The sequence below is a fragment of the Thalassophryne amazonica genome, chromosome 2 (assembly GCF_902500255.1).
Source record: "Thalassophryne amazonica chromosome 2, fThaAma1.1, whole genome shotgun sequence".
Taxonomy (NCBI): domain Eukaryota; kingdom Metazoa; phylum Chordata; class Actinopteri; order Batrachoidiformes; family Batrachoididae; genus Thalassophryne; species Thalassophryne amazonica.
The window spans coordinates 23,651,029-23,673,756 of record NC_047104.1 but is presented as its reverse complement, the minus strand read 5'-3'; the positions used below and the strand labels follow the sequence as shown (position 1 = coordinate 23,673,756).

The following is a 22,728-nucleotide window of genomic DNA, read 5'->3' as shown; positions in this document are numbered from 1 at the left end:
TGTGAACATGGTTGGACAAAGGCTGACCGCACAGGTTCAAGAACTCCTGGCCACACCTGTGCTAATTGACTGATAGAAACAAGGGCAAAGATGCAGCCAGAGGAGAAGACATCTACCGTTCTGTTAGATGAAGATTCTGTTGGAAGATGAATGCGGATACGGTTTCCAGCCATGGTCCCTGGAGGGGGGTGTTTCTCCTGGGCCAGGTTTGTGTGGTCGCCGGGAGGCTTCCCGTGAGGGTGGGGTACTGTTGTATGGCTGGGGGGGCCTGGCTGCCTTTTTGTTTCTGTCTTTTGTTTTTCCTTCCAGGTGGCTTGCATTTGGGACTGAGTGGCTGTGTAGCTGAGTTTATCAGGACCTCACCCTGATCACCTGAGGCTGATCACCTGCGGCTCGTCAGGACTCACAGCTGTGGTGCATCTACATGGATTGGAACATGGTGGCATTTAAGACTGGAGTACACAGTGTGTATTTGCCAGAGACTCGACCTTGTGACCAGACGGGTGAGATCGTCGTCTCGGGAGCCATCTTATCATCAGTGGATGCAGAGAACGTCCAGGTTTGATGCATGGTCTGTGAAAGAGGAGGGGGTGAGGTCTCACGCTCGTCAGCACACTTCCTGAGGTACGTTAGATTTTGTGACTAACATTTATACAGTCAGTAAATGTGGTGTCCCTCACACCTTATTATATTGAGCTGTATGTTGGTCGTTTAAATCAGCTTCCACTGCAGTGGAGTTTTGTGAACTGGATGTTCCATGCCTGCAGGGTGGGAAGCTGATTAGTAATTAAGCCAGGAAGTGTTTGCTGTTTGTGCACCTTTGAGTGGTCTCTCTGTGTGTTGAGTGTGGACTCACATAATGATTCCTTCTTTCACAGACTCGGTTTGTCGCGGCCACCTGGGGGGTGTCGGCGGGGTCCTTGGGTCCGAACCAGTTCTGGCTCCGGACCGTTAGCGCTGCTGGGAGCGCACCGCAATCCACCACGCCAGACCGCGCACTTTTATATTTTTCACAGCACTGTTATGTTCATTAAACTCTGTTATCCTTTGTACCATGCTCTGCTTATTTTATACTGGGTCCTTCAAACGCTGGTCGGTTCTCCGGGCTGCGTCCGACACATAACACAAACAGGGTCAGGCAAAAACGCAGTCATGGGCAAGCAGGGTTCAAAGGCACGAGCAGACACAGACATCATGGGCAAGGCAAAAGGCACAGTCAAAAAAAAAACCACAAAGCAGGATCTGGATACACGGCAAAAACAGGACTAGACAAAGCGCTGGTGAGTGTACAAAGACAACAAACGAGCAAGGGTGTGGTGGCTGGGTGGAGATTAAATAAGACAGGAGTTAACTAGGTGCACGTGAGGTACAATCAAGAAGGGGCGTAGCTAGTGAACGAAGATACTTCATAATGCAAGACAGTGAGGGAGGACAACACAAGGTGGAGTGAAGAAAAGAGATATGTGAACAGGTGCACAGAGTGTGAGTGAAAGAAGACAAAGCAGACAGAGTTAAAGTGAGAGAAAAACATGACAGGTGTAGGATGTGAAGTGAACATAAATAACTGGGCGTGAGACATGTTAAGTGAACATAAATAACTGGGTGTGAGACAAGCACATGAAAGCAGGTGCAGGATGTGAAGTGGGAACAAGAGGCAAAAACAAAACTGAGCTACAACTGAATCATATTTCCGTCAACAGAAATCAGACATGAACAAGAGAATAGACTAAACATAAACTGGCGAGACAGACTTAATCAGGACAGGAAAGCAGACAGGAGATCAATCAATCAATCAATCAATTTTTTTTTATATAGCGCCAAATCACAACAAACAGTTGCCCCAAGGCGCTTTATATTGTAAGGCAAGGTAAGCTATACAATTTCCTCTTTTACCGACTTCGTGCCGTCAAGTTGCGGACTTTTCTGATCCATTTGTAAAAAGCGCACACTGTAAAAACTATTAAAATATGATGGCAGACGAAGGGTGGAAAGCAGAAAAGAGTAAAATCACCACCTTTTGTGTCTGATTTAACAGGTGCTAGTCAGGCTGCGGGTCTGAGTCTGAACACGGTTTGAAAAAAATAAACCATCAGGCTTTTAATCACAGAAATCAATCAATCAATCAATCAATTTTTTTATATAGCGCCAAATCACAACAAACAGTTGCCCCAAGGCGCTTTATATTGTAAGGCAAGGCCATACAATAATTATGTAAAACCCCAACGGTCAAAACGACCCCCTGTGAGCAAGCACTTGGCTACAGTGGGAAGGAAAAACTCCCTTTTAACAGGAAGAAACCTCCAGCAGAACCAGGCTCAGGGAGGGGCAGTCTTCTGCTGGGACTGGTTGGGGCTGAGGGAGAGAACCAGGAAAAAGACATGCTGTGGAGGGGAGCAGAGATCGATCACTAATGATTAAATGCAGAGTGGTGCATACAGAGCAAAAAGAGAAAGAAACAGTGCATCATGGGAACCCCCCAGCAGTCTACATCTATAGCAGCATAACTAAGGGATGGTTCAGGGTCACCTGATCCAGCCCTAACTATAAGCTTTAGCAAAAAGGAAAGTTTTAAGCCTAATCTTAAAAGTAGAGAGGGTGTCTGTCTCCCTGATCTGAATTGGGAGCTGGTTCCACAGGAGAGAAGCCTGAAAGCTGAAGGCTCTGCCTCCCATTCTACTCTTACAAACCCTAGGAACTACAAGTAAGCCTGCAATCTGAGAGCGAAGCGCTCTATTGGGGTGATATGGTACTATGAGGTCCCTAAGATAAGTTGGGACCTGATTATTCAAAACCTTATAAGTAAGAAGAAGAATTTTAAATTCTATTCTAGAATTAACAGGAAGCCAATGAAGAGAGGCCAATATGGGTGAGATATGCTCTCTCCTTCTAGTCCCCGTTAGTACTCTAGCTGCAGCATTTTGAATTAACTGAAGGCTTTTTAGGGAACTTTTAGGACAACCTGATAATAATGAATAGTCCAGCCTAGAGGAAATAAATGCATGAATTAGTTTTTCAGCATCACTCTGAGACAAGACCTTTCTAATTTTAGAGATATTGCGTAAATGCAAAAAAGCAGTCCTACATATTTGTTTAATATGCGCTTTGAATGACATATCCTGATCAAAAATGACTCCAAGATTTCTCACAGTATTACTAGAGGTCAGGGTAATGCCATTCAGAGTAAGGATCTGGTTAGACACCATGTTTCTAAGATTTGTGGGGCCAAGTACAATAACTTCAGTTTTATCTGAGTTTAAAAGCAGGAAATTAGAGGTCATCCATGTCTTTATGTCTGTAAGACAATCCTGCAGTTTAGCTAATTGGTGTGTGTCCTCTGGCTTCATGGATAGATAAAGCTGGGTATCATCTGCGTAACAATGAAAATTTAAGCAATACCGTCTAATAATACTGCCTAAGGGAAGCATGTATAAAGTGAATAAAATTGGTCCTAGCACAGAACCTTGTGGAACTCCATAATTAACTTTAGTCTGTGAAGAAGATTCCCCATTTACATGAACAAATTGTAATCTATTAGACAAATATGATTCAAACCACCGCAGCGCAGTGCCTTTAATACCTATGGCATGCTCTAATCTCTGTAATAAAATTTTATGGTCAACAGTATCAAAAGCAGCACTGAGGTCTAACAGAACAAGCACAGAGATGAGTCCACTGTCTGAGGCCATAAGAAGATCATTTGTAACCTTCACTAATGCTGTTTCTGTACTATGATGAATTCTAAAACCTGACTGAAACTCTTCAAATAGACCATTCCTCTGCAGATGATCAGTTAGCTGTTTTACAACTACCCTTTCAAGAATTTTTGAGAGAAAAGGAAGGTTGGAGACCGGCCTATAATTAGCTAAGAAAGCTGGGTCAAGTGATGGCTTTTTAAGTAATGGTTTAATTACTGCCACCTTAAAAGCCTGTGGTACATAGCCAACTAATAAAGATAGATTGATCATATTTAAGATCGAAGCATTAAATAATGGTAGGGCTTCCTTGAGCAGCCTGGTAGGAATGGGGTCTAATAAACATGTTGATGGTTTGGATGAAGTAACTAATGAAAATAACTCAGACAGAACAATCAGAGAGAAAGAGTCTAACCAAATACCGGCATCACTGAAAGCAGCCAAAGATAACGATACGTCTTTGGGATGGTTATGAGTATTTTTTTCTCTAATAGTTAAAATTTTGTTAGCAAAGAAAGTCATGAAGTCATTACTAGTTAAAGTTAATGGAATACTCAGCTCAATAGAGCTCTGACTCTGTCAGCCTGGCTACAGTGCTGAAAAGAAACCTGGGGTTGTTCTTATTTTCTTCAATTAGTGATGAGTAGAAAGATGTCCTAGCTTTACGGAGGGCTTTTTTATAGAGCAACAGACTCTTTTTCCAGGCTAAGTGAAGATCTTCTAAATTAGTGAGACGCCATTTCCTCTCCAACTTACGGGTTATCTGCTTTAAGCTACGAGTTTGAGTTATATCACGGAGTCAGGCACTTCTGATTTAAAGCTCTCTTTTTCAGAGGAGCTACAGCATCCAGAGTTGTCTTCAATGAGGATGTAAAACTATTGACGAGATACTCTATCTCACTTACAGAGTTTAGGTAGCTACTCTGCCCTGCGTTGGTATATGGCATTAGAGAACATAAAGAAGGAATCATATCCTTAAACCTAGTTACAGCGCTTTCTGAAAGACTTCTAGTGTAATGAAACTTATTCCCCACTGCTGGGTAGTCCATCAGAGTAAATGGAAATGTTATTAAGAAATGATCAGACAGAAGGGAGTTTTCAGGGAATACTGTTAAGTCCTCTATTTCCATACCATAAGTCAGAACAAGATCTAAGATATGATTAAAGTGGTGGGTGGACTCATTTACATTTTGAGCAAAGCCAATAGAGTCTAATAACAGATTAAATGCAGTGTTGAGGCTGTCATTCTCAGCATCAGTGTGGATGTTAAAATCGCCCACTATAATTATCTTATCTGAGCTAGGCACTAAGTCAGACAAAAGGTCTGAAATTTCACAGAGAAACTCACAGTAACGACCAGGTGGACGATAGATAATAACAAATAAAACTGGTTTTTGGGACTTCCAATTTGGATGGACAAGACTAAGAGTCAAGCTTTCAAATGAATTAAAGCTCTGTCTGGGTTTTTGATTAATTAATAAGCTGGAATGGAAGATTGCTGCTAATCCTCCGCCCCGGCCCGTGCTACGAGCATTCTGACAGTTAGTGTGACTCGGGGGTGTTGACTCATTTAAACTAACATATTCATCCTGCTGTAACCAGGTTTCTGTAAGGCAGAATAAATCAATGTGTTGATCAATTATTATATCATTTACCAACAGGGACTTAGAAGAGAGAGACCTAATGTTTAATAGACCACATTTAACTGTTTTAGTCTGTGGTGCAGTTGAAGGTGCTATATTATTTTTTCTTTTTTTTTTTTAAGATAAACTAGATAAAACTGCTCAGAGAATAATAAGAAATTAAACACCATGACAGAACTAATACTGGAACAGGCAGACATAAACTCTAAGTAGAAAAGAAACAAAACCACACAAAGTGCAAACAGAAATGAGAACAGCATAAATGATCAAATGATAACTAAATGATCAACTATGAAAACACAGATTAATAGAAAGGAACTGAGACATGATCAGAATATAAATGTAACAAGGAAAGTGACAAAGCAAAATTAGAATGTAGGATAAACACATGATGAAAGTAACAAAAGCAGAACTGAGAATAACCATATGATGAAAATAATATGATTAGTGAATAGTAACAAGAACATAGTGACAAAAAAACATGACAGAATAAATCATGATGAAAATAAATAGTAATAAATCAAAGCTGCAGCAGACGGGAAACCATGAAAAGAGGAAAATCAAGGGCTTAGCGCCCTGACCGGGCCCAGTCCCTGACAGTATTCTGGTGCACTAATGAGTGTTTTTTTTTAATAATAATAATAATAATAATATGGGACATAACAGACAGATCAGTTTGTGAAGAATGTGGATAACGATGTCTAGAGCATCCGTACACTCAGTGTTTCCTCACACTGGGAGAACTGGATCCTGTTTTCACTGTCTGATAACAATAAGAGCCGACGTAAAACATTTTCACGTTAACATAAAAAAAAAAATTTTATTGTCAAAAAATAATTATTTTTCGTGTCTCAGCTGCTCGATGACATACATGCCAGCAAGAGCAAAGGAGACAAGAGGACAAGAAACAGAGACACGGTCCAGAAATACTAAGCCACTGTGGGCCACCTTCCCGCCAGGATGAGAGGAGGATGTCACGGCAACGACCCGAGGCGGCTGCAGCATTACACCTCTGTCGACTGACAGCAGCTTTTTCGTTCTCTGCAAAACACACAAACACACAGACACACACACACGAAGCAACAGCAAGTTAAATCCTCACAAAGACACACAAGTCAAGCACACAGCGGATGCTGTTAGCGTCTCCGATCCGTTTATGCCTCGTCACATCTGTGCCCAAAAAGGACAACATCAATCAATCAATCAATCAATTTTATTTATATAGCGCCAAATCACAACAAACAGTTGCCCCAAGGTACTTTATATTGTAAGGCAAGGCCATACAATAATTACGTAAAAACCCCAATGGTCAAAACGACCCCCTGTGAGCAAGCCCTTGGCGACAGTGGGAAGGAAAAACTCCCTTTTAACAGGAAGAAACCTCCAGCAGAACCAGGCTCAGGGAGGGGCAGTCTTCTGCTGGGACTGGTTGGGGCTGAGGGAGAGAACCAGGAAAAAGACATGCTGTGGAGGGGAGCAGAGATCAATCACTAATGATTAAATGCAGAGTGGTGCATACAGAGCAAAAAGAGAAAGAAACAGTGCATCATGGGAACCCCCCAGCAGTCTAAGTCTATAGCAGCATAACTAAGGGATGGTTCAGGGTCACCTGATCCAGCCCTAACTATAAGCTTTAGCAAAAAGGAAAGTTTTAAGCCTAATCTTAAAAGTAGAGAGGGTGTCTGTCTCCCTGATCCGAATTGGGAGCTGGTTCCACAGGAGAGGAGCCTGAAAGCTGAAGGCTCTGCCTCCCATTCTACTCTTACAAACCCTAGGAACTGTAAGTAAGCCTGCAGTCTGAGAGCGAAGCGCTCTATTGGGGTGATATGGTACTATGAGGTCCCTAAGATAAGAAGGGACCTGATTATTCAAAGCCTTATAAGTAAGAAGAAGAATTTTAAATTCTATTCTAGAATTAACAGGAAGCCAATGAAGAGAGGCCAATATGGGTGAGATATGCTCTCTCCTTCTAGTCCCCGTCAGTACTCTAGCTGCAGCATTTTGAATTAACTGAAGGCTTTTCAGGGAACTTTTAGGACAAACTGATAATAATGAATTACAATAGTCCAGCCTAGAGGAAATAAATGCATGAATTAGTTTTTCAGCATCACTCTGAGACAAGACCTTTCTAATTTTAGAGATATGTGACAATGTTCTAGTTCTACTTAGAACAAATAACTCAAATTATTGGAATTCCTTAAAATTATGACAGATGCAGAAACACTTGAGTCTGAAATCAATGATGACACATTAGAGTGAAAGGAAGCAGCCGGAGCTCCTCCCACAATGACTTCAGCCTCATTTGAGAAGGATGCACATTCATGAACTGTCCAGCAGGTGTCAGCTTTCAGCATATAAATGTTTAATATAAACCTGCTACACCACTGTTTTCAGAGCCACAACCAAATAAACCAACCAAAAATCAGCAAAATAAAAGTTCAGATTGCTTTTCTGTCATGGCGCCGATATTTCACATAGGACAGTCCAAAATTGTACGATGTACATAATGGCAGATGGTACCCAAAGTCAACCCCACAATGTACAGTAGTGTTCAGAATAATAGTAGTACTATGTGACTAAAAAGATTAATCCAGGTTTTGAGTATATTTCTTATTGTTACATGGGAAACAAGGTACCAGCAGATTCAGTAGATTCTCACAAATCCAACAAGACCAAGCGTTCATGATATGCACACTCTTAAGGCTATGAAATTGGGCTATTAATAATAAAAAAAAAAGTAGAAAAGGGGGAGTTCACAATAATAGTAGTGTGGCATGGAAGAAAACGGAAAACAACGATCAAAATGGATAGAAGAATAACCAGAATGGCAAAGGCTCACCCATTGATCAGCTCCAGGATGATCAAAGACAGTCTGGAGTTACCTGTAAGTGCTGTGACAGTTAGAAGACGCCTGTGTGAAGCTAATTTATTTTAAAGAATCCCCCGCAAAGTCCCTCTGTTAAATAAATGACATGTGCAGAAGAGGTTACAATTTGCCAAAGAACACATCAACTGGCCTAAAGAGAAATGGAGGAATATTTTGTGGACTGATGAGAGTAAAATTGTTCTTTTTGGGTCCAAGGGCCACAGACAGTTTGTGAGACGACCCCCCAAACTCTGAATTCAAGCCACAGTTCACAGTGAAGACAGTGAAGCATGGTGGTGCAAGCATCATGATATGGGCATGTTTCTCCTACTATGGTGTTGGGCCCATATATCGCATACCAGGTATCATGGATCAGTTTGGATATGTCAAAATACTTGAAGAGGTCATGTTGCCTTATGCTGAAGAGGACATGCCCTTGAAATGGGTGTGTCAACAAGACAATGACCCCAAGCACACTAATAAACATGCAAAATCTTGGTTCCAAACCAACAAAATTAATGCCTCGCAGATGGGAAGAAATCATGAAAAACTGTGGTTATACAACTAAATACTAGTTACGCTGTTCTTCTGAACAATGTCTTGAACTTCCCATTTTCCTCAGGCTTTCAAAGAGAAAAGCATGTTCAACAGGTGCTGGCTTCATCCATACATAGGGGACACCTGATTAACACCTGTTTGTTCCACAAAATTGACAAACTCACTGACTGAATGCCACACTACTATTACTGTGAACACCCCCTTTTGTACTTTTTTTACTAACAGCTCAATTTCATAGCCTTAAGAGTGTGCATATCATGAATGCTTGGTCTTGTTGGATTTGTGAGAATCTACTGAATCTACTGGTACCTTGTTTCCCATGTAACAATAAGAAATATACTCAAAACCTGGATTAATCTTTTTAGTCACATAGCACTACTATTATTCTGAACACTACTGTAACTCTAGGCTCTCTTGTTAACAGTCAGGATTTCAGAAACTGTTCAGTCCACTGATGATCTGACAGAAGGCACGACTTCTTCAGCAACCACACTTTGAAGATTACTGGGGACTGTATTGCAGTCATCATTGTCCTCTGCTGTACTGTCCCCATCGGACCGGCTATTGAGCAGTTGTATGAGGCTGATCCTCCTGCTGGGATGTTGAACATCTGCAGTGCCAAGGTTCTTACTGCTGACTCTTCAGCTGGGCCACCACAGAAGCTAGTGAGATTGTAAAGACGGTCAAACAGCTGAGGGTAGGGAAAGCTCCGGGGGTCTGCAGTACTGGAAACAAGCTCCTCCTGGAGGGTGGAGGTGTTGTTCTCCGAGCATCGCAAACACCCTGTGTTTCAATCTGGGAGACAGGCATCATCTCAGTCGTAATAACAATATTAATAGCAATGGTTAAATTGAATGCAGAGTCATGTCAGTGATAGTGATCCATGTTCTTTGTGCTCATGAGTCCAGCTGGGCTGCACCCCAGACCACCTCTGCAAGTTCAGACAGACTTGTGGCAGCGGGTCGGCCTCAGCCACAGCCCAGAGGTCTTACACAAGTCAAACAAACTGGACAGACTGGGTCTTAATCCTTTGTCCTGCTTCCTTGTACCACACGCTGCGCTTCACCTTCAACCTGACAGGCTGAAACATCTGGATGTCCTGCTGTTTAGTACCAGATGTGTATTGCTGCACTGGGTTGATGATAAACCTTCTGGACAGTGGAAGTTGTTTGTTAGGAAGCTCTGACCTGGTAAAATCTGGAACACTTTCCAGGATTGGACCACACTGGTCTGTGTGGACAAGCCGAGTGAAATGTCCTTCCTTTTTCTTTTCCCTGTCTCTTCCTCTCCTCTTGGCTCATGTATTCAGTGTCTTTTTGGTTTCTCAATAAATCTCCCTTTTTAACAGATCCTCCTCCCTTTTTTCGTAAGCCTTTGTTGGTGTTTCATTAATAAGGTCCTGTAACACTATTATGAGGTGTCTGTGCTTTTTGTGAATGCATCTTTAATCACAGTTTTTTTCCTCTTAAGAAGTGTGTCCACTTACTGTAGCTCCTCCTTCAGCCGTTCCAGTTTGTCATGTAGCCGTTCGTTCTTCACTCGCGTTGGACTGTTAGGGACGAACCAGGCAGCTATAAACTTACACACCACCACAACATGCTGCCAACGACAGAACACACACAGTGTTCACATCAACAAGAAAACACCAGTCTTCAACAGTTATTATTACATAGTGGTCACACTGAGACAGCGCTGCAGGTTACAGCTACATGAGCAGGGTGGATGTGCAGCATAAACCTGCTTATGTAAGTCAGGCCCGGATCCAGACCGGTTTGGACCGATGCAGTTGCATCTGTCAGATTTTTTTTTTTTTTTTTACACATCGCTCGTCATCGGGGAAAAAAAAAAAAAACTCAAATAATCCCGAATAGTGCCGAATGTGTCCCCGCGGTGAACACAGCTTTTGATTTGATCCCACAATGCACCATGCAGGTGTACACAAGAAAATTCAAACCAGATCAAACAAACATAGCGTCAGTCCAGTCGAGTCGATGATCGTGGCATCCAGGAAAAAAGTTGTGCAAGGAAAATTGGGTGCTTATTGCAGCAAGAAACAGTGAGTGGTTTATAAATAGTTTTCACACAATAGTGTGTTTGAAAGCATTCTATGATGACTGAAATTACATTTTCTGTGGTTTTCTGGTCATACATGTCAACCTATACAGATTGTCCGTAAATTATACGGATTTTTCTGAGTTTCAGAATCACATGGACGTACAAAAAGTCAGATATTCAGGGATTGGTCTGCAGCGGGTCTGTAATCAACCGTTTCTGCAGAGCGACACCACTTTGAAGCGTGAACCATTGAAGCAATGCTTCGATCCACTATAGCTCATTGGTTCTTTGATTTGCTGCTCTTCAGAAACGGCAAGTCCTCTTCTTAACCCCTCTCAAAGCCATTAAAATACCGTGAGTCACTTTTGTGTGTATTAAAGCCACTAACTGGGACTCTTGTCTTGTTGCCGTCAAGAAACGAGACTCGTCCTCCGTTCTGTTGGCACAGCTCCAAATACTGTGCGGCATTTGGAGCTCTGTCTCTGCTGAGACAGAGTCCGGTCGGTATTAATAACTTCAAAATGAATTGCCGCTTTATATAAAATGACACCTCTTACAAACGTAATACAGACAAGAAACTACAATCGACTAAAACGTTTTTTCCTCCCAAAATGAGACATCCTGTATTTTACAAATTCCTGACATGCAGCACAGCAGCTACAAGAGCACAGCTCAAATATATGCCTGAAAGGAAATGCTTTTGACAAAAACTATAGATTTGTTTATTCCTATTTATGTCCAGAGATCAAGGATCCACCATGTAGAGTTTATTATGTCCAAAGTTTAAGGGTCCAGTGACCAATTTCATATTTATTGACTTTAATACTCAATAAAATGTTGTTCAATTTCAATTTAATCGGCTTGCAAAGCACCAAATCACAACAAAATCCATCTCAAGGCGCCTCACATAGAACAGTTCAACATAAAAAAAATTAAAATAAATAAATAAAAATTTAAAAATTAAAATACATAATTAAAAACAGAAGTAAAAGAATAAAACAGATAAAAATAAAAACTATTCATAAGAAAGAGAATAAAAATAGGCTTTAAGTCTTGACTTAAAAATATCCACGGACTCCGACTGTCTCACGGTCACAGAAAGACCGTTCCACAGAGCGTGTGCATGATAAGAAAAAGCCGAATAAAAGAATGAAGATTATTGAACAACAAGAAGCATACGATTTTTATTTTATCATTGGGCAAAAATGCATCTGTCAGATTTTCACTCTGGATCCAGCCCTGTAAGGTGCGTCTGAGTGGCTGCATAACGGAACTTAACCAGACCGTCAAAGAACATCCACAGAGTCTGAAATCAATGATAACACAGAGTGAAATGAAGCAGCCAGAGCTCCTCCCACAATGACTTACATTTACCATTTACATTGGCAGTGACCAGCTGCCAATCATGTCCATCACAGTGGACGTTCTACAGCGACAAGTGGTCACTATTACTCCAGCTAGGTGGGGCCAAAGTAGACCAGACGGCTATTTTATGCAAATGTCAAACCATACAACATGGTGCCTATGATCCAAGTGAAAGCAGCGTGACATACAGTACAAAAGTTTTAGGCATCCCAGAGTTATAATAAAATGTGTTTGAGGCCCCTCCCCGACCCCCTTGTTACTGTCATGTCAACACAAAATCAGTTCCAAGAAAAGTGATGTGAGCAATATTTTTTATTCCATAATAATAACGAAAATAATAATAATATTACTGAATAAATACTACTAACAATAATATTACATCTCTGTTGGTGAAACAGCCTGAGCTTGCACGGGAGGTTGCGCAATACCAACTACAAATAGTTGGGCCCACTTCCCCACACAGCATGGGGTCTGGAACCATAGTCCTGCTGGACTCTCTTTTTCTGGAGGTGTCCAGGGTGAGAGGTGCCGGGTGGGTGTGGGGATATTCACAAGTCCCCAGCTGAGTGCCGTTATTTTGGAGTTTTCCCTGGTGAACCAGAGGGCTGCCTCTATGCAACTTTGTGTTGCAGAGAGGAATCTGATTGTTGTTTGTGCAAATGCAGCAAACAGCAGGTCAGAGTATCCAGCCTTCTTGGAGACTCTGAGTGGGATCGTGGAAAAGGTTCCTGCTGGAAGACTCCTTAGTTCTACTGGGGGACTTCAATGCTGGGGAACAATGGAGAAATCTGGAGAGGATTTATTGGGAGAAATGCCCCCTCCCCAATCAGAATTTGAGTAGCGTTTTGTTGTTCAGCTTCTGTGCTGATCATGGATTGTCTACAATGTTAGCTGTGCTTGCTTGACTATACGCTTGAATTTCTTAGCGTACAAAGTACACTACTTTAGCTATTTTACACCCTCTGTAAATCCTGCGTGATGTTGGAAGATAGGGTGGCTCTCTTAGAGAGCCGTGTCCTTAAGTTAGAGCAGCTTCTTAGCTCAGTGGATTTAGATGTTACGGGCAGTCCAGATGAGCTTATTGTTGGGCTGGCTAGCGAGCCCATTAGCATCAGCCTAGAAATACCAGCTGTGGAGGACGGCTTTCAGACTGTGGCTAGGCGGAGGAAGCCCCGTAGGGCTTGGTGCCCAGTTGTGATAACCCGATCACACTCGCCACTGTGAACTGTGAATCGGTTCTCCTACTTGGATTTGCCTGATGTGAATTCTCTGAGCCCACAAGTGACTTCCACTCCTGTCTCTAGGCTGAAATGCCGGACTTCAGTGATAGGGGATTCTATCACCCGCAAAGTCAGGTTACAGACACCGGCTGACGTTAAATGTATTCCTGGGGCCAGGGCTCCTGACATTGCATCCCATCTTAGGGTACTGACACTGCAGAAGGGAAGACAGACTAAGGAAGATGACATGAGATGTAGTCACATAGTTATTCACGTCGGCACCAATAATGATGAAGCACTCAGAGGTCACAAAAATGGACATAGAGAGAGGACTTGTGACCTTGCCAGAAAGATGTGTCGGCATCGATTAATAGTCTCTGGTCCCCTCCCCTCCCGGGGTACTGATGAGGAGTTTAGCAGGCTGACATCGTTAAATAGGTGGCTGGCGCAATTTTGTAGATAGCAAAGCTTTAGCTTTATTGATAACTGGCCTTCATTCTGGGCCACTGTGGCTTGCTGATGCCGGGTGGCCTCCACCCTACTGGGGAAGGCGTCGCCATCTTGTCTGTGAACATAGATAAAGCTCTACAGGGAGGGTAACATTAGGACTTTACAGCAGGCCACGGAGCAGGTGATTAGAGACCCTGCAAGGCTTATGACAAATGTGGATGTGGAATCCATTAGCTTAGTGGGGAAATTAGTGCAAAAAAATCCACTATGGTGATAGTGCAGTTTATCTGCCAGGGAGATGGACAGGTTGACAGATGGGATCAGACAGGAGCTTCCATGGACAATGATGTTTGCAGATGACATTGTGATCTGTAGTGAGAGTAGAGAGCAGGTTGAGCCTAGCCTGGAAAGGTGGAGATATGCGCGGGAGAGAAGGGAAATGAAAGTCAGTATGAGGAATACTGAGTACATATGTGTGAATGAGAGGGAGACAGGTGGAATAGTGCAGTTACAAGGAGTACAAGTGATGAAAGTTGATGAGTTTAAATACTTGGGGTCAACTGTCCAAAGTAATGGAGAGTGTGGTAGACAGGTGAAGAAAAGAGTGTAGGCAGGGTGGAGAAAGGTGGCAGGAGAGATTTGTGACTGAAGAATATCTGCAAGAATGAAGGGAAAAGTTTACAAGACCGCAAGACCATTGCATGGCTTAAGGTGCCTTGACACTTGCACAAATTTGATCCGCGCACTGGTACGCAATCTGCCGTACAGGAGAGTAATCTCGTTAGAAACCTTTATCAACTGTGCACGGTTTTGTGCAAGTGCGCAAAGAAAATTTTAAAAACGTTCAAAATGTCTGTCACGCATTAATTATATGAACTTCACGTGAACACTGTGCAAACAAACACTGCGTGAGTGCGAGTCACTGTGTCAGCACAACGCATCACAGTGCAGCTCATCTGAATGATTACAACGAGATGTTAAATCTATCATGAACATAATTTTACAACTACTCATAAGAAGGAATGAACATGCAACTGTTTTACCAAGCTATTATAATATAAACATTGCAAATTTTAAACTATTCCAAATGCGTACTCCGCGTCATGAAGCGCACGAGAGAGAGAGAGAGAGAGAGAGAGAGAGAGAGAGAAGCTGCAGCTGAACCAGTCCTCTGTGATTCCAGAAACAATGAGAGGTGTCTTCATCAACCAAACTCTGAGAGAAAATGATTAATCTGCTACAAAATAATTATTTTATTTATGCAGCGTCCAGCGACACAAAGCATGGTTCCCAGCAGGGAACACAGTGGGTGGCATTGTCAATGAATTCTGCTTAAGTCCAGCACTAACAGAAAGAGAGGAGGCAGAGCTGGAGGTGGGAAGGCTGAAGATGTTGTGATTCTCTTTGGAACTGAGGGGAACAGACAGGATTAGGAATTAACATATCAGAGGGACGGCTCAGGTGGGACAGTTTGGAGACAAAATCAGAGCTTGGACATGTGCAGAGGAGGTACCCAGGATATACAGTTGTGCTCAGAAGTTTACATACCCTGGCAGAATTTTTTTTTGCTTTTTTGGCCATTTTTATGAGAATATGAATAACACAGAAACTTTTTTTTCCACTCACAGTTCGCGGTTGGGTGAAGCCATTTATTGTCAAACAACTGTGTTTCCTCTTTTTGAATCAAAATGACAAGCGAACTACCCAAACGACCCTGATCCAAAGTTTACATACCCCTGTTCTTAATACTGAGTATTGCCCCCTTTAACATCAACGACAGCTTGGAGTCTTTTGTGGTCATTGTGGACGAGGCTCTCTGATGGTGAAGCTGCCACTGAATATGTCCTGGACCTTATTTACATTAATTACAAAGAAATACAAACAGTATGGCACTTTATGGTAAATCTGCATAGAGTAGACAGTTCTCAAAAACTGAGTGACTGTGCAAGAAGGAGAAGAGTGAGGAAAGCCACCAAGACACCCAGACAACTCAGGAGAAGTTATGGGCTTGTTGTGGCTGTTATTGGAGAAAGTGTGCACAGTGCAAGGTTTGCATTTTGTATCACTACTCTTAGCTTCATAGTGGAGTAGAGCAGAGAAGCAGGCTCTTTGCGCACGAGAGGCTGCTGGATTCGTCCTGTCGTTCCTGGACTGTCCTCTCTGATGACCGGACTGGCTCCGTTACAGCTGTGCCTGTTTTTGCCGCAGCTTCCTGCTGCTGCCTCTCGCCGAGCTGCGGAGTTTTTACGCCGGTGCTGTCGTCTGCGGGCTCGCAGACGCAGTGTTTCACCTGAGCTCCTCCGGCCGCTGAAACCCACTGCGTCACTGTCTGCTGAGGAGCTGAACTTACGCAGGACTTCATTAAAACCTGCTGATCCCACCGAGATCCTTAGTTTGGGTCTCATTAACATCAGATCATTGTCTCTGAAGTCACTGCTGGTGAATGACTTAATTGTGGATCATCGTCTGGATATGCTTGGATTATGTGAGACCTGGCTTAAATCCACAGCTGTCCTTCCTCTGAATGAGGCCTGCCCACCGGCATACACTTTTAGTCACGTTTCACGTGATGTGAGGAAAGGCGGGGGTGTTGCTTTTATTTATAAATCCAGGTTTACTTTATTAACTGTGGGGGTCATAAATATAATTCATTTGAGCATCTGATTCTCCGTTATGCCCATGATGCTAAGTACTGTCAAGGTCATAAAACTGGAAATCAGCTATGTTATATTGTCACTGTCTACAGGCCTCCTGGGCCATATTTTGATTTTTTAGATGAATTTGGCGCATTCATCTCTAGTCTTTCAACTAGTGCAGACAACATTTTGATTATTGGTGACTTTAACATTCATATAAATAAGCTCTCTGATCCCCTCGGTAAATCATTTATGGAAATCATGGATGCACTAGGATTTCGGCAGTTCATTCATGGTTCAACGCATATCAGTGGTAATACTCTGGTTTGGTTCTTGCACGTGGCCTTGCTGTCACAAATATTGACATCCTGCCTCTTGCATCAGTGGTCTCTGACCATTCGCTTATTAGGTTTACAATTACGCTGCAGCGTTTAGTGGAGCAACAACCTTGTCTATCATTGCGGCGACGTATTAAACCTTCAACTTTGACTGAACTCGAAGCGAGACTACCAGAAATCTTATCTTCAACCTGGATAAATTTTCAGTCGGTAGACAGTCTTGCGGATAGCCTGAATTTAGTGCTAAAAACCACATTGATAAGACTGCGCTTCCTCTATTAAGGCCATGCCTTCCCAAGGCACAGACACCTTGGTTTAACAGTTATTTGCGTGACCTTAGGCAGAAGGTTAGAGGGTTGGAATGGAAATGGCGTAGTTCCAAACTAGAGGTGTTCCACCTTGCGTGGCGTGAAGCTATTTTAGATTACAAGCATGCTTTATTGGCTACAAAGCAGATCTATTACTCTGAATTAATCAACAAAAACAAGCATAACTCAAAGTTTTTGTTTGATACGGTGGCATTTCTTATTCGTGGACAGCCACCTGTTGGTCATTCTCCTTTTTCAGCACAGGACTTTCTGGACTATTTCGAAAAGAAAATACAACCCCTGGCAAAAATTATGGAATCACCGGCCTCGGAGGATGTTCATTCAGTTGTTTAATTTTGTAGAAAAAAAGCAGATCACAGACATGACACAAAACTAAAGTCATTTCAAATGGCAACTTTCTGGCTTTAAGAAACACTATAAGAAATCAAGAAAAAAAGATTGTGGCAGTCAGTAACGGTTACTTTTTTAGACCAAGCAGAGGAAAAAATTATGGAATCACCCTGTAAATTTTCATCCCCAAAACTAACACCTGCATCATATCAGATCTGCTCGTTAGTCTGCATCTAAAAAGGAGTGAACACACCTTGGAGAGCTGTTGCACCAAGTGGACTGACATGAATCATGGCTCCAACACGAGAGATGTCAATTGAAACAAAGGAGAGGATTATCAAACTCTTAAAAGAGAGTAAATCATCACGCAGTGTTGCAAAAGATGTTGGTTGTTCACAGTCAGCTGTGTCTAAACTCTGGACCAAATACAAACAACATGGGAAGGTTGTTAAAGGCAAACATACTGGTAGACCAAGGAAGACATCAAAGCGTCAAGACAGAAAACTTAAAGCAATATGTCTCAAAAATCGAAAAATGTACAACAAAACAAATGAGGAACGAATGGGAGGAAACTGGAGTCAACGTCTGTGACCGAACTGTAAGAAACCACCTAAAGGAAATGGGATTTACATACAGAAAAGCTAAACGAAAGGCATCATTAACACCTAAACAGAAAAAAACAAGGTTACAATGGGCTAAGGAAAAGCAATTGTGGACTGTGGATGACTGGATGAAAGTCATATTCAGTGATGAATCTCAAATCTGCATTGGGCAAGGTGATGATGCTGGAACTTTTGTTTGGTGCCTTTCCAATGAGATTTATAAAGATGACTGCCTGAAGAGAACATGTAAATTTCCACAGTCATTGATGATATGGGGCTGCATGTCAGGTAAAGGCACTGGGGAGATGGCTGTCATTACATCATCAATAAATGCACAAGTTTATGTTGATATTTTGGACAATTGAAAGGATGTATGGGGATGATGAAATCATTTTTCAAGATGATAATGCATCTTGCCATAGAGCAAAAACTGCAAAAACATTCCTTGCAAAAAGACACATAGGGTCAATGTCATGGCATAGGGTCAATGTCAATGAGCAGATCTGATTTGATGCAGGTGTTAATTTGGGGGATGAAAATTTACAGGGTGATTCCATAATTTTTTCCTCAGAATTGAGTGATTCCATATTTTTTTCCTCTGCTTGGTCTAAAAAAGTAACCGTTACTGACTGCCACAATCTTTTTTTCTTGATTTCTTATAGTGTTTCTTAAAGCCCGAAAGTTGCCATTTGAAATGACTTTAGTTTTGTGTCATGTCTGTGATCTGCTTTTTTTCTACAAAATTAAACAACTGAATGAACATCCTCTGAGGCCGGTGATTCCATAATTTTTGCCAGGGGTTGTAGAAGATATTAGGTTGAGCACATCTCAGCATAATTTGGTCCAGTCATTGTATCCAGCTACTGAGCTGGGGACTACCACTGAGGTGCTACCTAGATTCACAGAATTTAATAGTATGTCACTAGGTGTGCTGACGAAGCTCGTGATGTCTACTAAAAGCACAACTTGTTTATTTGATCCCATACCAACAAAATTGTTTAAGGATCTTTGGCCCATTCTTGGGCCGACTGGGCTGGAAATTGTTAACCTTTCTCTAAACTCTGGATCTGTTCCAAATTGTTTTAAATCTGCAGTGGTTAAACCACTACTCAAGAAATCTAATCTTGATCCTGGTGTATTGAAAAATTATAGGCCGATATCAAATCTATCATTCTGCTCTAAAATTCTGGAAAAAGTGGTTTCACGGCAGCTTGTGGACTATCTTACTGAGAATGGCCTTTTTGAGCCACTGCAGTCTGCTTTTAGAAGACATCACTCCACAGAAACAGCACTTATTAAAGTAGTTAATGATCTTCTGCGAGCAATGGACTCGGATACTACTACAGTATTGGTGTTGCTGGATCTCAGTGCTGCGTTTGACACAGCTGATCATCATATTCTACTTGATAGGCTAGAAAACTGTTTCAGAATTACTGAAACTGCTCTTGCGTGGCTGACGTCTTATCTGTCTGGTCGTTCCCACTGTGTTTTGTGCAACGACACTTTAAGGGCATGAAGTTCGGGGTTCCGCAGGGATCCGTTCTGGGTCCCCTGCTTTTTTCCCCTGTATATGGCACCCCTTGGGAACATTTTGCGGCATTTTGGGGTTGCTTTTCATTGCTATGCTGATGACACTCAGTTGTATATGCCGATAGCTGCTGGAAATCCTGTCCACATAAAATCTTTAGAGGACTGTCTCGCAGCAGTGAGAATTTGGATGTCTATCAACTTTCTACTTTTGAACTCTGATAAGACTGAAATGATGGTTCTTGGTCCAGCAAGACATCGGCATCAATTTGATCAGCTAGCGCTTAGCCTAGGTTCATGTGTTATACATCATACTGACAAAGTGAGGAACCTTGGGGCAATTTTTGATCCTACGTTGTCCTTTGACCTCCACATTAGGGACACTACGAGGACTGCTTTCTTTCATCTAAGAAATATAGCAAAGATTCGACCCAGTCCTGATTGGACTATTGTAATGCTATGTTTTCTGGTTTACCACAGTCCAGCATCAGGGTCTTCAACTGGTTCAAAATGCTGCTGCCAGACTTCTGACACGAAGCAGAAGGTTTGATCATATTACGCCTGTTCTGGAATCCCTTCACTGGCTTCCGGTCTCCTTGAGATCGGATTTTAAGGTGTTACTATTGGCCTATAAAATTGTTCATGGACTGGCGCCCCCCATCTGGCCGGCCTGGTTGAGGCCTATGTGTCGGCAAGGGATCTGCATTCACAGGGTGCAGGACTATTGTGTGTCCCGAGGGAGAAGAAAAGGTCAGCGGGTTATAGAGCTTTTTATCATCGGGCCCCAGCTCTGTGGAATGATCTGCCTGCACTAATACGACAGTCAGACTCTGTGGAGACTTTTAAAGCCAGGTTGAAGACACATCTGTTCTCCCTGTTTTATCATTAGTATTTTATATGATTGTGTGTCTTTTTTTATTCGTTTTATTTATTTTACTTCTTTTACCTTTTATTGTTACATTTTTTTATTGTGTTTTAATCTTATTTCATTTTATTCTGCTTTTAAATGTTTGTGAAGCGCCTTGAGGCGATTACTCGTGATTTGGCGCTATATAAATTAATAAATTATTATTATTATTATTATAGAAGGAATTTCTTTCACCAAAACAGATCAAATCCAGGCTTGCATCTCAGATGTACCTTTTGGCAATTTGTAGCTAAACTTTCAGGTCTTCTTTTTAAGAAAATCCTCCTCTATAACACTTCATCATGAAGATGGATAACTGGTGATACAAAATGCAAAGCTTGCACTGTGCATAATTTCTCCAATCACAGCCACGTAAGCCTATAACTTCTTCTGGGTTGTCTGGGTGTCTTGGTGGCTTTCCTCACTCTTCTACTTCTTGACAGTTTTTGAGGACTGTCTACTCCATGCAGGTTTACCATAGAGTGCCATATTGTTTGTATTTCTTTGTAATTGATGTAAATAAAGTCCGAAACATATTTAGTGGCCGCTTTACCATCAGAGAGCCTCATCCTAAACTACCACAAAAGACTCCAAGCTGTCACTGATGTTAAAGGGGCAATACACAGACTACGTTTACATGCCGTTAATATTCGGGTTTAGGTCAATATTCCGGTTTCTGAGTCAATAGGAATAACCTGTTTACATGCTTAAGCAGACAGAGTTACTTAGTTGCCGTACTCAAAAGACCAAGATTCCTTGCAGATAGGACATGCGCACAACACAAAATAATGTTCCTTTCTATGGGGATATCCCAATGCGCATTTATATGACCTGATATTCCGGTTAGAAAAGGAGTAACCCAGCGGTCATATTCGGGTTTTTAAAAATCAGAATATGAGCATATTCGGGTTTTTGCGGGTGTTTACATGGCCGTGCGCAACCGGGTTATTGCTAATATTCCGGTTATGAAAGGGTTATTGGCTGCATGTAAACGTAGTCACAGTATTAAGAACAAGGGTATGTAAACTTTTGATCAAGTTCATTTGGGTAGTTCTCTTGTCATTCTGTTTTAAAAGAAGAAACACAGTTGTTTGACAATAAATGGCTTCACCCAACCACTAACCATGATTGGAAAAAAAACGTTTTTGTGTTGTCATTCATATTCTCTTAAAAATGGCCAAAAAAAGCAAAAATTCTGCCAGGGTATGTAAACTTTTGAGCACAACTGTATATGGAGAATGATGATGAGGATGGAGCCACCAGGCAGGAGGACAAGAGGGAGGCCAAAGAGGAGGTTTATGGATGTACTGAGGGAGGACATGCAGGTGGTTGGTGTGACAGAGGAAGATACTGAGGACAGGGTGAGATGGAAACGACTGATCTGCTGTGATGACTCCTAACAGGAGCATAGGAAAGAAGATTATCATTAAAGTTGAAATTCACCACACATATTTATTTATGGATATTTATCAGTTTTTCATAATTTGTAATGCTTTTATGATGCATTAAATGTGCCTAAAATATTTGCACAGTACAGTATGTTGGTGGTTGTGCCAAAAAAAAGAGAGAAGAAAAATCCAAGATGGTGAAATAAACTCCCACACAGCTATATTTCTGTATACGGTAAATCAGTACGGTATATGTAAACGGTAATATAGTTGTCAATTTTATCTCATATTTTGTAAAAGACTGAGAAATAACCTTTTAAATCTAAAAACCCTGTTTTTGTAACCAGATAACAACCAGACATTAGCAAGCTAACGTCACTGTGATACTGAAACAAATCAATTGAAGTTTGCTTCCATCAAACACAGAGGACAGGCTCAAAGTGACGGTGTCAGGGTTCCTCATCATACTCATGTATCAAATTAATCGTGAGCTGGACACATGCTAATCTGACCGTACAGTACAACAGGTGTGGTGAAAAGAATGTGACGCACTCACCTCGAACAGGACAACGAAGGCAAAGCGCGTGGCTAACACCAACCAAAACTGAGAGGTCAGATTGTAGTCATCACTGTTCCTGTAGTCTCTGTAGCTGCTCACAGACACAAGACGATGTCAGATTTAGCTTGAAAAATAGCCAACATGAAACTTTAACAATGTGGAGAACAGGTTTTGTCCTGATGGGGAAAAACAGCATCTTTTAAGAAGTTCAGGCTGTGCTGACGTCAGTAAACAACAGCAGTCAAGAAGACAAAATATTAACT

General features: G+C 41.8%; 1 protein-coding gene across 1 annotated transcript in view; it reads right to left on the bottom strand.

Moving 5' to 3' along the window:
• Positions 1-5,523: 5,523 nt before the first annotated feature.
• LOC117522916 (anoctamin-9-like) overlaps positions 5,524-22,728 on the bottom strand; it is a 150,324-nt gene continuing 133,119 nt past the window's right edge. The window contains 3 exon segments of the mRNA XM_034184343.1: positions 5,524-6,376; positions 10,246-10,358; positions 22,463-22,556. Of these exon segments, the coding sequence (XP_034040234.1) occupies positions 6,340-6,376; positions 10,246-10,358; positions 22,463-22,556 (244 nt within the window). The 3' untranslated portion in view covers positions 5,524-6,339.